General features: G+C 39.4%; 1 protein-coding gene across 3 annotated transcripts in view; it reads left to right on the top strand.

Annotated features, from left to right (window-relative positions):
• LOC306833666 (helicase ARIP4-like) overlaps window positions 1–14981 on the top strand; it is a 179175-nt gene that overhangs the window by 124788 nt on the left and 39406 nt on the right. For 2 of the 3 annotated variants that reach the window (XM_079359092.1, XM_079359091.1), the window contains exon 2: window positions 2650–2806. In XM_079359092.1, the coding sequence (XP_079215218.1) occupies window positions 2689–2806 (118 nt within the window). In that variant the 5' untranslated portion in view covers window positions 2650–2688. Of the gene's footprint in view, window positions 1–2649; window positions 2807–14981 lie in introns of those variants that run through there. The other variant, XM_079359095.1, reaches the window with a different exon arrangement.

The following is a 14981-nucleotide window of genomic DNA, read 5'->3' as shown; positions in this document are numbered from 1 at the left end:
TTTGCATCAAACAAAGTCATGAAAGAAACATCGGGGTCTGCACTCGGTTTGTCATTTACAACAAAGGTATCGGCATCGGCCCTGATTTTTTAATATATTCTACTTTTTTCAGTAATTTACACTGCCTGGCCCAAATAAAGTCACGCACTCTAATATTCTGTTGGACTGCCTTTAGCTTTGGTAATGGCATGCATTTGCTGTGGCATCATTTTCTTGCGTGTGGAGATGCTCTTAATTCACTATTAAACAAAAACCTTTCTTTTACTGTTGTCCTTTTATTATTTGATTTCACCAAACGTTTAATCATTTAAGTTTCTTTCTCGATAATGTTTCCCCACTTTGCTTCCAGTTCTTAAAAATGCCTTGGACAGTTCTTAACCCAATTTTTGTAGTTTCAGCAATCCTCTTAGATATTTTCTCGTCTTGATAAAATGCCAAGAGTTTGACCCTTCTGAATCAGAGTAACACCTTTCCTCGACCCCCTGATGTGTCATTAAACATGGTTGTTTAACAAATGAGAAGCTACTCACTGCATCAGTTAGGATGAAATAACTTGTTGCCAGCTGAAACATAATCACCCATGCAGTAATTATCCAATGAGAGGCTCTTACCGATTTACTTAGTTAAATCCAGATTGTGACCTTCTTTTTGGCCAGCCAGTGTATGTGCACATTGTGTGATGTTTTTGTCAGGCCAATTTGTGTTCGACAAGGATGGTGCTTCATTAAGTGCTGAAAATAGGCGAAGTTCTCTTTTAATCCTTTTTAAAAATCAGCTGAATTGAATGAGAGCAGGGTCATTCTGATCTCAAATTTGCCATTTTCATTACTACTTCATGGCAAAATTGTAGTTACATAATGCTTTTATCTTTAATTGGGTTTTTCCCCAAGAGAAACCAATATGAAATCCAGGTCCTTGGAGACTGGTTTTTCAACCCAACAACAAGTCCTTCAAGTCTAGCTTAGTTGGATTTATGAGGGACGTAAAACTGTCTTGTTGGACCACTGAGTCAACTTGGCCGTAGCTTTTGTGTTGTGTAATGTGCTGAGTAATGTTATGCAAGGTGAGCTGGCAAGTGATCAAGAGTAAACCTTGCTATGATGCTGTTATGTGTCTAGGCCCATTCTAGAGGGAGTGCACTTCAAAGGTTTGGTTTATACAAATACATTAGTTCTTTGTGTTGGATAAAAGCCAAATAAATGCAATAACTCAGAATTTCAGTTGATAGAAAATATTTATTCATGCAGTTGTTTAATTTATAAACATCCTGAAGTGTCCTGGTACACTTTGAGTCTATATTCTTTAAAGAGTCTGCAAAGATTATTCTTGTTGTCAATAGCAGAATTAAAGTGCTACAATACAAAAATGAAACCTTGCCCTTAAAGAACCACAGCTGGTAATGAAGGACCCGGCAGACCTCTGTGGTTTCACTTTATGATTGTTTCACACCAGCACAGAGAAAATCCCATGAATAATGGGAGTATGATTTTCCTGCAGCTGAGAAATTGAGCTTTGAAGAGAGTTTTTCCATCTCTCTGTTGTACATTTCCTTTTTGTCCATTTGCACTGCAGCTCTTTCTTTCATCTACAGTTCATAGACTTTGTTTTGTCCGTCCTCTCTCACACAAAAGGCTTTGAAAATGCTCAAATCGAGCCAGTAAACCCCCAGGAGTTAACTTCGCCCAAGGTGCAGAAGAAAGTATGAGATGCATAACCATCCAGTCATATAAAACTATTTGAATACCTGCTGAAAGCTACTCAAATACCTTCAAATCACACATTTCCCAACATGCAATACCCATTTTCCACTCTCAAATAATGAAGGACTTTTGGGGTCTGTTGTAAAGGGTTCATCCTCCGTGTCATAGATGGTTTAAATACAGCTAACATGGGAGTTTTCTCCATTTCTCAAATGAAAGATACTTTTAAAAGCCGTCTATTTTTGCTCTTCTGTTTTTCTTTTGGAGGATTACTTTTGTTTACAGTGGATAGAGAAATTTAGATTAGAGTGGGGATTGAATTGAAGGAAAGTATCCACAGGTCAGACTGGAACCCTGGCCACCTGCTTGGAGTACTATAGGCCTTGTAAATAGGGCACAATCTAACTGCTAAGCCACCCTCGGCTCCCTTATTTTCATTTAAGTTAAAGTATCCCAGAAGGACCCTGCCTCCCCCACTTGGGGCACGCGCACCAATCATCAGACAACCGGCGCCCCTTGTTTACCTTTTTATTTATGATTGTTTATTACTTGCTGATTATTACTTGCACAGCCCAAGAATGTAGATTTGCAAATCATCTTCAAACATTTGAAAGAGTTGTTGTATTTTTAAAAAAAGTTGGAATAATTGCTGGTCACTGCCAGTTAATGACAGAAAACAGTTATTCCTCTCGGCCAAAGACATTGCATGTAAAAACAACTAAGTGTAGGGCTTTGGAGTATGGATTACGTTAAATGAAAGAAAAGTTCCTCTGGAGTTTCCCCTTCTGGTCGTCTTTCTTTACATGGGAAAACATTCAAACAGTCTCTGCTGAGAAACAGCTAGCCAAGGAAACGGAGGCAGAACATTTACTGCGCACCAAAACTTGAATCATGCTGTGTTTTTGTTTGTGTGTCTTCCTTTCATTCATACCCACACTCTTTGTTTCAGGTGTGTAGTTTGGACATGCCAAGGTAGCAGCAGGTCAGAATGTCTAATGTCGAGGATGTTCGTCTGAATGGGACTAAGGAGAGAGAGATTTTCTACATCACTGACGATGATGATGACGGTGACAACGATGGAGATGATGAAGATGAGGGGTTACTTGGTAAGTCAAGATGGCAGACTATGATCACCCAGCTCTTGGTCTTATTCTGATCTGCTCTGGAGCAGGTAATGTTTGGGAGAAGAAGGAAAGTTGGCTATGTTTCATCCACCTGTATAAAAGAAAAACGATGCATCGTGTACTTAGCTACAGAGTTTGCTAAGCGATGCTAAAATAAGAATATGTGGCTTTACATGAATGCTCAATGTAGAAAGACAGAATCACACTTTCAACAAAAGAGTTCAGGTTATTGAAACCACATAACTAAAATACCCTGGGCTTCATAAACTCGTGGTTCCGAGACTTTTAACCAATTATTTTGACAACTGAAGAAGAAGATGTCATTGGGCTTAATTTACTTGTATGCCTGTTGAAGGTGTACAGAGCTGGCGAGTTATAAATGGAACAATGGATGGGAGGTACAGAGTTGCTGTGGAGACCAAAGTATGTATTATAAGTCTTTCACTTTATTAAATACTTTGCAGGCTCTTGTGAGTTTAAGTCACAATTCCACCCACCTTTTTCATACATGTTGTGGATCATGTTAATGAGAGAGCTGAAGATGAAGGTGGGTGTGGGCAATAAAAAAACAAACACACCTGAACTCTTCTGCACATCACTTTAAAATAAACACATTTAGAATCAAATGTGTAAAGCTGATTCACAATAGAGATTCTTTTAAAAGATTAATTTATACGTTTAACTCCCCATCAGCCTTATGTCTACTTAGCTGCTACACTGCCGGTTTATGTGCTGAGCTCTTTTGTAGCTTTGGGTCTGTCAAGGAAGCAAGGTGCCTCTTGTGTCCTCAAATGAACCCATTCATTTGCATTTTATGTGTCGTAAAACGTGGATTGTATGCGTTTTGAAAGTCTGTTCCTGTTATGTTTGCTCTTTGTGGAGTGGAGGGAGGCAGGCTTTATGTTGAGGAATTTGGCTTTGATGTTGTTTGCTTTTATTCGCTCTTTATCATACTTTCTATCAATTAAGTGTGGATAGAGTGTCCAGTGACTGCATATTATATCTAGCTAATCAGCAAAATCTGGTGCAGTGTCTCACCTCTACTTAATTGGGATGAATGTATGTTGCACAATGGTCCCTGACCAACTGAACAATAAACTAAAACACAAATTAAATGAAACGATGCTAACAACTGAAAAGCATGAAACAAATGAGACGAGCTAGTAGTAGTCGGATAACTTTGTAATTCTTATTAGGGCTGAAACGATTCCTCGAATAACTCGATTACAAAAACTCATCGAGGAATTTTCGCTGCCTCGAGGCTTCGTTAAGTTTTTTTTTTTTTTTTTGCGTCATCAAAACTTTGGTATGAGTATAAAACACGTTTAATGTAGCTGCAGCTACCTGCTCCTCTCTCTTACACACAGACACTTCAACACGCGAGCGCGGCGTGCCCCTTTTAACTTTTAGTCAGCACACAGTTGATCCGTGATCCATACGACCGAGTCGGGAACACGTGATCCGGTCAAACCGTCGGCTTTTCTCCGTTCACTCTCTCCGTGTTTGCAGCTAACATAACGATAGCAACGTCCTCTCACAGTCTCAGTCATAGACATGTCTATGGTCTCTGTAGTCTGTGAGCGCGCTGAATGCACGCGCTGCAGGAGCAGACAGAGATACACTTTTATCAATAAACAGGCTGATAATATGAAATGTCTAATGTCTTCAAAGCTAAATCAAGACAGAACTTGTTTGTGGAATAATAATTTAGCAAATATATATTTAACGTTTCTCAATTTCCTTATCTGACATAATGATTGATTCTGTGATTGATTCAACAGAACATAATGCTTTCTCAATTAAATGTACTGTAACAGATGTGTAGGCTACACAAAACACTATTTGCTATTTCAGCCATTAAAACATGTTTGGTCTGTATTTTTCATCTACCTGCCGCCTTGACCAGTGAATCAAAAGTTTATTTGGGTGACTGTCAGTAATATGGTGAGTGTCAGCAGCTGTGGAGCAGAGGTGGTTGGTTGTAACAAGCAGGCGTTACCATGGTAACTGCAAAGAAGCAGGTTTGTAGGGACGACCCAAGATGAGTTAAACCTTAATTAAGCAAAAGTATGATTTATTCGATTACTCGATTAATCGCCGGGATATTCGATAAAATACTCAATTACTAAAATATTTGATAGCTGCAGCTCTAATTCTTATTGTTTACATTTACTTATAATGCCTTTTATTTTCTGATCTCTTATTGTACTATATTGTTTCACTTTCTTCTTGAACGCATTCGTACAAGCATGTCTGATGTCCACATGTGTGCCCAGACAAGCGCTCCTCTTCAGCCTTTTGGCCTTCTGTCCTCCCAAAGGAAAAAAAACTCCTGACCCCTCTGGTCTCCTCCTCTCCTCTCAATTCTTCTGTTGCCAGTGTGTGTTGCATAACCCAGTGAATCATCTATTAGTCCTATTAGACGCTGAATCGTCAGTGTGTGGGGGGAGACTTGTCTCTAGCACTGTCTTTTTGTGTGTAGGAGGTAAGATTTAAACTTTGGTTGGATAACTTGGATGGCGTCAGTCTTTGGATAACTTCAATCCCATTACTGGAAGAAAACAGACTGAGAAGCAGCTACGTTACACCATCACAAAGCACTTTGTTAACTTGTTGACTTTGAATCCTTAATTTATCAAAACAGTCTTCTAACAAGTGTTTTCCCAGTTGATTATCAGTGACATATCTCAGCTTTTGAAGACGGAATTGTAGACTAAGAGATACAATGAGTGAGAATTAACTTCTTCAATTTTTACATCTGCCTCCTCTTTTTTTTCTTTGGGTTTGAGGCGTTCTATCTAATGTAAGGTTGTAAACATGTTTGATACTTTGATAGTTTTCAACACCTTGTGTTTAATAATTATACAATCTCCATTATTTTTAAAGATGGATAATTTAAAAAAAAACATGTAACCAGTAGAAAACTACAGATCTTCAGTCATATTTTTCACAAAAGCTGCCCCTATACGAGACAGAGAATACTAAATCGCACAAATACATTGCCAATGATTGGATATCTAATCAACTTCTGAAATTAAAACAGTGTAAGAGGTTGCCTGCAAGGTTTATCCATTAAAAACAAAACAAAAAACTACCAATTATTAGATGCCTACGTTCTATTTTTGTTGCTGTGACATGAAAACATAATTAATGCCTGTGGGGAAATTCAGGTTTACACTGTATTGAGACATGCACACTCACAAACAAAGGGCCAAAATGCACACCTGAATAAACGGTACCAATGGACATGTGTAAATGGGGAGATGTCAGAGTAAAGCCTGGTTCACACGGCAGGATAATTACGCCGATTTTGGCCCTGATTCTCCCCTTCCGATAATCTTAAAGACGCCCCGATCATCATAAAATAATCTCAAAAGATCATCCTGCCATGTGTGGTGTGTTCAAACTGCTCTGGTCTGGTCGGAAGAATGTCGGGAATCGGGGATATTCAACATGTTGGATTGTTTTGGCACGATTTCTCGTCATCTGTGGTGTCCCCCGAGGGGAAAACCAGCACGAGCCTGTTGACTATGACGCATAGCCAATCAGAAAGCGAGGTGACGTAGTAGTGAGGAAACACCGGTAGCAAAACAACTACTCACCTCCATATCATCATGTAGCAAGTACAGCTCATGCTCCCGTTGTCTCCACTCCTTTGACCAACGCCTCTTTTTAAAACGTGTTTTTTTTTTTCAGATAAAAACACAGCACAAACGATCCCTATTGCATCCTCTTTGTCCGTTTGTTGACTCTGGAATCACGTTTGATCTCGAGAGGTTTTGTGAGATTTCCCGTCTGATCGGGGGACGTTCGCGAGTGAAATCGGTTCGTGTGTGGTATGTTGATGTCACCGTGTGGCCGCACACCACACACTGTACGACCAAAACTACCTCAGATTATTTATCGCCTCTTATTATTTTTCGCCATGTAAGTGGTCTCTCAAGTTTGGGAAATCGGCAGAAAATGTTAAAATCCTGCCGTGTGAACTAGCCTTAAGTGGGCTTCAAACAAGGGGGTTCAATGTTGAAGGGCACCACAGCAATACATGGGAATTGAACTAGCAGCAAGCAGACCAGTATCCATATTGTGGTCTGTTCTGGGACTTGAAGAGGTGATCCTAAGGGCCCTATACGAGGTGGAGCGAGCCGCCCTGGTATCCATACAGTTTGTATTTTAGTATCATGTCTAAAACCACTTCCAGATTACTCTTCCACAAAAAGTTCTGCCCTTATTATTCCTCCATTCTAACACATTGCATCTGTAATATTGGTGTCATGGTGTTGGAATTCACATTTCATTACAACCTTGTAATACACACACATTCTGTACCGCCTCGCCAGCACCGACGTTACATGTCGACTGCATGAACAAGACATTAAGCCTGGTATCGGTAAAAGGCAATTTTCAGTGCTGTGATTATGGATTCCTTCATTTGTGTGCTGGTGCACCAAACATATTAGTTAATGCAGTGAACCTATGTGGTCCATTCTTTTTCTGACAAAAGCATTTTTTAGGGGCGCCAGTTTAACTCGGCGAGCGTGTCCCAGGATTACAGAGGCTATAGTCCTCGACACAGCGGCCGTGCGTTGTTGATGTCGACCCCCACTCTCTCCTCCAAACATTTCCTGTCTGTCTTCAGCTGTCTGGTCCGACAGAGGCAAAAAAACCCTACAGTTTGCATGAATAGTTATTAATTACTGGCATGGATAATATAATATTCATACTATGATTTTTATAGAAGCCAGAAAGACATTATCAACATTTCTGTGCAATTTCAGCCTGGAGACATAATAATAGTTTGCAGTCTGACTGTTCGTACTCTGCACACCTCAGATTCATGTTCGTGTGTTAATAGTGAACATAGTGATTTTGAGGACTCAATGACGTCCAAGAAGACACCATTCACTTAATTTGTGTGCGTATATGTAACATTAGGAGAGAACTGATTGTGTTTGATGTAGAGCTAGTAATATAACTATGGCATTCACGCAGCCTTTTAACTTCTATCATGGATTATCTCAAACTTTATAAAAAAATTTAGAACAAAAATGTTGGGGTCTTTTGCAAAGTGTGTGTAGTCTTTGTTGTAATGGTTTTGTTTGCAAGTCTGTAAGCACGTTCACAGAAGTCCCCTCTTTACCCCTCTTTTGGCAGTCTACAGGTTTATTTTATTTTTTATTTTATAACCCTTATTTCTAACCCTATTTTTTGGGGGGGGGGGGGGGGGGGGGGTTTGGACTGGAGCTCGTTGTTATATCCGAATATTGCAGATCATAACTTAACCAACACTTTGTGTGAGACAATTAGTGGCATAACATGTCAGAGAGCCTATGGAGCCTATAGAGAGCTGTGTTCTCCTCATCAACATGAGTCAGAGTTGGATAACCCTTCAAAGTGGCAGATTGCATGTTATGTTTTATCCAAGGCAGCAGGAACCTGTGAACCTGTGAAAAACTCTTCGACACATACAGTACACACAGGCTTTTAGACACATAGACTCACTGTTTTTTCTGTTAAGCAAACGACTCCTTCTTCTCTCTCTCTTTCTCTCTCTCTCTCTCGATCTCTCTCAAACATACAGACAGTACAGTACAGTACATGTTGTCCTAATTACTACACTCTAAGATGTTACATAGCTCTGATGCTGGTTATAAAGTTCTTCAGGCCTTCAAAGTACGTGTGATAGATGATCTAAAACCGTTCGTCATCAAACAAAAAAGAGGTTCACGTCTCTGTACCTTCCTGCTCGCTTCTTACGCTTATGAAACAATTTTACAGCAATAGTTGTGCAACACTTTGTATAACTGACCCAGCATAGAGAGCAAGTTGGCAGGAGCCTAAAGGCTAAAGAAGTGGTTTTGGAGTTTCAAGGTTTGCCAGGTGGAAATGTTTTCAGTAAAATCAAATGATGCGGCTGAATTTGCAGTGTTCACTATCAAAGTATGTTTTTGTGACATGGTGCCTTGCTTTGCAAAATGTCTTCTTTTAGGGGTGACAAGGTGCCACTATAGGTGAGGGAGTGAATTAGGCTAATTTATTTTATTTTTTGCAGGGTTTTTGCAGATCCTCTTAAGGGTTGCAATTTAGAAACAAAATGTTAAATTGTGGGAGCAGTTATAAAAGAACATCATTAAGCAGAAGATTTCCAAATTACAGCTGTGGCCCAAAATGTGATTTTATTTACTGATGCAACTATTTACTGCTACTGTAAATAGCATATGTAATATTCTTTGAGTTTGCTGTTATTTCTATGATACACTAAATGAATGCATCGTCTGACCCAACACAGCTGTAGGTCAGTCGGCAGGGCTCCCTAACACTGCGCGTGTGGAGAGTTTTCCTGCAGATAATAAAACAGCTCAAAATTTAGAGTGAGTCGTATTTACTGCAGCTATCCACTTTCATTACAACAACAAATAAGGAATTATTTTGATAGGTTTCAGTTTATTTGTATTTGTTTTAATCAAATAGTATCAAATGTGGAAGGAAATTAGAGAAAACAGAAAGACAGAAACACAACTTTTTATGTATGATAGAAGCAATTACCTTCTATGATACTTTTTTTTAAAACCTTTTTTATTTTTGTAATTTGTCAAACTTTGCTTTTCATGTTGCTATGACTCTTTGATCAGTTTCTATCCTTGAAATAGTTCGAAGCGTATGTTTTTAAGTCACACATGGTGGTTCATCCTCACTTTTTTCTACATGTTGGTTTTGTGCGAAGTTTGGTGACTTTTATGTATTAAAACAAATTGAACAACATTGACCACATTTGACTCACAGTTGCAGATGCAGGGTGGTGTTCTGTGAAGAGTCTTTCAAAGACTATAGGGTGTTCCCACAGTGGGTCAATATGTCTAGTTTTTGGTGCGATCTTGTGTGCTGGACAGCTAATTCACACTTCACATCAAACAACACTGTATGTATGGAGCACAACTCGAGCTTGTTGTCTTCACATGTCGGAAGAGATGTTAAAGGTGTCATGAAGAAAAACATCCATTTACATGTTCTCTGCCTCGCATAGCAAGTCTATTTTGCTCCTGTGACGTTATCACCCCCTGCCGTCTCCACCGTCTGTACCACGGTTGCCATAACAACAGTCACTAGGACTCTGCCCCCCTGAGAGTTGTGACAGTTTTTCTCCTTCAGGATCAACCTCCCCTCTTTTTTTCTCTGTCCACCTTTTTAGTTCATCCTTTTCTCTGTGCCTTTCCGGTTACTTAAACTTTTAGTCATTACTCTTCTCAGCGATTAACCTGAGTCAGTATTTGTATTCATAGTCTCTTCTTGTTGCTACTTTGACCTATGTGCTGTCAACAAGCCCTTCATTCTTTACTCTGTTTTACCAAGTGAATCAAAAACATTCCTGTAATTATCTTCAATTTTTAACTACTTTGGTTTTGACAACCTAAAAAAAACATTTTAATTATGAAAGAGTAAAAAGAAAAAAAAAAGAAAGTTTGATTTTCATCAAGTATGTGAAGTTAGATATGCACAGAGGTATTGATATTAGACTAAAAGTGAGATTACTTACAAATAAAATCTAAAGTATTTACAATTTTCAACCTTTTCACTTACAACTGCAGGTGTGTTGATAAAATTACAGAACCATACATAGCAGTAAAATAAACAAATAAATAAACCATCATAGTTTATAATGATTTTTTGTATTGCTTGTTGGATTTATTCAACAGTGGTTATTCAATTAATTTTACATTTGTTCCTCTGTATCTGGGATTTCAGTTGTTTTTCGGAAAGTGTCTGATATGAATTGATGTTCTCCATATTTTTGAATTGCAGAGTGAAAGGTTCATTAAAAGAGATATGATTGGCTATAGGTCACATGTCAGTATTACAGTTTTTAGTCTGGAGAGGTATTTCTCATGGTGATCATTTGCATCACATTGAACAACTTAACTTAAACGCATGCGTATGAAATGACACGTTCTTTCTGTTTCGTTTTTTTTTTTTAAGTCCTCACTATGAAATGTCTTATAATTAGAAAAATTCACTGTTTTTTATGCATATGTAATGAAGTGTGTGTTTTTAAAATTGCAGTTGAATGAATGAATGAAAATTTTATTGCTTCTGGTGGAATGTGTCATGTACCAAAATTATAAGATAGTTTATTTGTTTTTTCATGTTAGTGGAAGAGTATTCTTGGTAATATCTATTAAATGTAGTGTTTATGTGAGATACAAATAAATCAAGTATGTTTTTAAAATGCTTGGTTATCTGTTATAGAAACCAGAAGAGCAAAGTTATCTTAGAATTAGCATTTTCAGCCTACCATAGTTCTTCTATTGTTCTTATACAGTATTCACAAAATCTTTATTCAGCTCAGTGTCTGTTCTGACTACAGTGTTGTCTCGAGTAGCAATGGCTGGCTTTCTGGGCATCCAGTGTTGCCAACAGTTGGCAACGAAGGACCTCCAAAAATAACATTATCAAATGTTGTTTTTGTTGTTTTATTGTTGATCGTTTTGATAATATTGCTTTGGCAACAACGGTTACCATCCGTGCCAAGAAAGCATTTTGAACTGCACAGACTTACTTTTTAGTGTGTTTCCTTTGTTAGCAACTTGGGAAGGGGAATTGGTGTCAAGAAACAGTGTCTTAAAGTATGATGTTAGCTTGCATGCAGAATCTATTTAAAGATGTGCAGTATCTAAAGACATGAATAAAAGATGACTACCAATGGGTTATGAATTGTAGTTTTTGCAGATTGTGTTTAGCCCTTTTGCTCTTCACACAGACTTTTTTTCTCTCGAAAAACAGCCTGTTGTCTTTGCCTGTTGATATGCTCTGCAGCTGACTATAAACAAAAGAAGACAAATGGAAAAAATGTGTCATTATGCACCAAATGTCTGCAGGTGAAGGAAAATACAATTTGTCTTAGAACGGACCCCAGGTGCACACCATGTTTTCGAACGAGGAAACAATGTTACGGACAAGAGTTCTATGCCTTAACTTAAACACCTTTTTTTCATGTCTTCAACTTCAGAGGCACACAAGCGCCATTCATCAAAATGCGACATTCAGAAATGGACTCCGGGAGGTCGGACCAGTCTCCAAAAATAAAATCAACCTCCTCAGCAACCCAGTTCTGCTGGGATGTTTGTTCTAGGTCAGGTGTGTGTGTGTGTGTTAGTGCGCCTGCTTTGGTGTACATGTGAGTGAACAGATTGAGGAGGGTGTGCTGCTTGTTGTTAGCTCTCTGAAGCTCAGATTAGGCTGTCGTGAGGTTTAGTCACATCTCCTATAATACACACATGTACCCACACGTAGACACGAACACACACACACACACACACTGTGACTCCAGAGAGCAGCAGAGTAATAGTCTGTTAATTAGCCTGTTGCTCCCCTGCCTGTGTGGAGGCGTTGGTAAGCAGACAAACACGCTCACTCTCTGAAGTTCAAACTGAAGACAAACAAGTAAACATGTTTCCTCCCACGAATGTTGCAGACACCTGGTGGTTTAGTCAGCGTCAAGACTCTTCATCCCGCAAACTTACATCATAACTAGCCTGGGGGAGCAGCGAGAAAGTTCTTATTGGAGTGCTTAAAGGTAATGGCCAACTGCTCCCATTCGGCCACAAAATTATCTCAAGAGCATCATGCTCTGATCTTACCTTAAGAGTGTGATGGAGAAACATCATGGTCCTATGGGGTCAGGATTTATTAAAGGAAAATGGCACAACTGCTCTTCTGAAAACCATGATACAAAGATGTATGAAAAGTGTTCACTGAGGTCTTGACTGAGAATGATCAGCCATCATTTCAGCTCTAAAGAACACGTTCATCATTTTCTCTTATTTTCTCTAGCACGTTTGTTGTTTTTTTTGACATCCTGGTTGGTTCACCAAATTTTCCCAGATTTTCCCCTTCCGATAATCTTAAAGACGCCCCGATCATCATAAAATAATCTTATAAAAATAATCCTGCCGTGTGTGGTGTGTTCAGACTGCTCTCGTCTGCTCGGAAGGACGCCGGGACCGCTCCGATCTCAAATTGGGGATATTCAACATGTTGGATTGGATTTTAGGCCCGATTTCTCATCGTGTGTGGTGTACCACGAGGGGATAATGAGTATGAGCCTGTTGACTCTGACGCATAGCCAATCAGAAAGCGAGGTGACGTAGTGGCAAGGAAACACCGGAAACAAAACGGCAACTCACCTCCATATCATCATGTAGCAAGTACAGTTCATGCTCCCGTTGTCTCCACTCCTTTGACCAAAGCCTCTTTTTAAAACGTGTTTTTTTTTTTTCAGATAAAAACAGCACAAACTCTTGTTGACTCTGGAATCACGTTTGATCTCGAGAGGCTTCGCGTCTAATCGGGGGACGTTCGCGAGTGAAATCGGTTCGTGTGTGGTGTGTTGATGTTGCTGTGTGGCCGCACACGACCAAAACTGTAAAACCTCCGATTATTTATTGCGATGCGTGTGGTCTCTAAAGTTTGGGAAATCGGCCGAAAATTTTAAAATCCTTCTGTGGGAACCAGCCTCCAGGCTCTCATCAAAATGCGTCTTCAGCTTTAAGAACTGCAGCCTGCAGATAGCCTTATCAACTAGCCAGGAAACCAAAAGCTAATGGAGCGTGAATGAGCCAAAGCTATTGATCACATATTGACAAATTCCAAAAATGATTGCTAAAGTAATGTTTCTTTGTGTCAGCTTGATTTGTTAATAAACTTGATTATACTTGCAATATTTTTTACAATAAACACTCTTACAAGGTACATATAAACGGAGTTGGTTGTAAACAGAGGCTTAATGTTATCTCTTTATAACGACTAAAAACATTGAAATGAAAAGCCCAAATATTAAAGGAGCAATATGTAACTCTGACACAGTGTTCAAAATGGGTACTGCTATCCCAATTCAAAACATTGGAGAGAGCGCTCTCCACCCTCCTCCCCCCTCCCGAGAGTTGATGTGCACGCAGGTTTCCATGTGGCGGACACTGAAGCTTCAGTATTTAGTCAGATCTGTCTCACAATCTTTCTGCTTTCTAACCAACAGTATCTGTTTTTCCAAAGCATCTCCATTATTTAGCCTTTATCTCTGGTCGTGGAGATTATTATAAAATCTGAGGTTTTTTTGGTCATACTTTTTAGTCTTCTTAGAGTAGAATCAGTTGTTTCTGAACCACGGCCCGCGTCATTCAATGCAGCTGTTGGTTTACCGCAATAACTGGTCTCATGTCTGGCAAAAAAGGGCATTCAAAAGGGTCATGTGGGGGTGCCATAAGCCGCCTACCTTCTCTGGTTTAAACCAAAACTGACTAATAAGGAACGGAATGAAAAGCTGCTGGCTGCTGTATAGTTGTGGGACGCTTTGTGGTAGAAGCCGTTCCAGAGTCTGGTTGTGAGTGGGAAACGGCACCCTGTAGCACTTCCCTGAGGGCAGGCGGGTGAACATGGTGTCCGGGCTGTGTGATTTCTCGGATGATGGCTGTTGCCTCGAACAACTTGGCTTAATTAACAGAGTAGTTTAGCTTGTTAAGATCAAACTTAATCTAAAAATCGTTTTAGTTTTTGTGTTTTTGTCTGTTTGTGCTTGAGTGTGTGTATGGTGTGTGATTGTGTGTGTTGTGACCTGATTAAGGTCTGCACAGAGTGAAGTGTAGGAGGTGCTACAGTAATACCAGCTGGTCTACATACTGACACACCAGACTGTCGGCCTGTGCATGTGTGTGTGTCCGTGTGTGTATGTGTTTGCATGCAGACTTTCTATCAGGTGTTCTTCTGGCTCTGTGTAAACCTGGTTACGAGTTTGAATCACTCATTACTCAACAAAATCAGCCTCCATCTTTTTCTGAAATATGTTTTTTCTGGGGACTTGAATCATGCGTCATCTAAAGTCATCAGTTGTCATTAGTCATACGGTTCGGTCCATCCTACTAACGTTCGTGAAATAGTGAGGGAAGGGTTTGGAACAGAAATCAGTTCTGGTAATTTTGGTATTGGCCCATTTTCTATTCATAATTAAAGTTAAGGTCGAGAGCTGCTGCTATTGCCAGGACAGCATCCCTTAACATTACTATTTATGTTTGCTCTGAGAAGTTTCCTGAAATCAAACCAAATATTAAGCGTATTAAAAACAGACTTAAAGTGCAAACACACTATAAATATAATTTATAGTGTGTTT

Source organism: Symphodus melops (genome assembly GCF_947650265.1).
Source record: "Symphodus melops genome assembly, chromosome: 13".
In the NCBI taxonomy this organism is placed as follows: Eukaryota; Metazoa; Chordata; class Actinopteri; order Labriformes; family Labridae; genus Symphodus; species Symphodus melops.
Note: the sequence above shows the minus strand (reverse complement) of the source record. Positions and strands in the feature narration are given on the sequence as shown.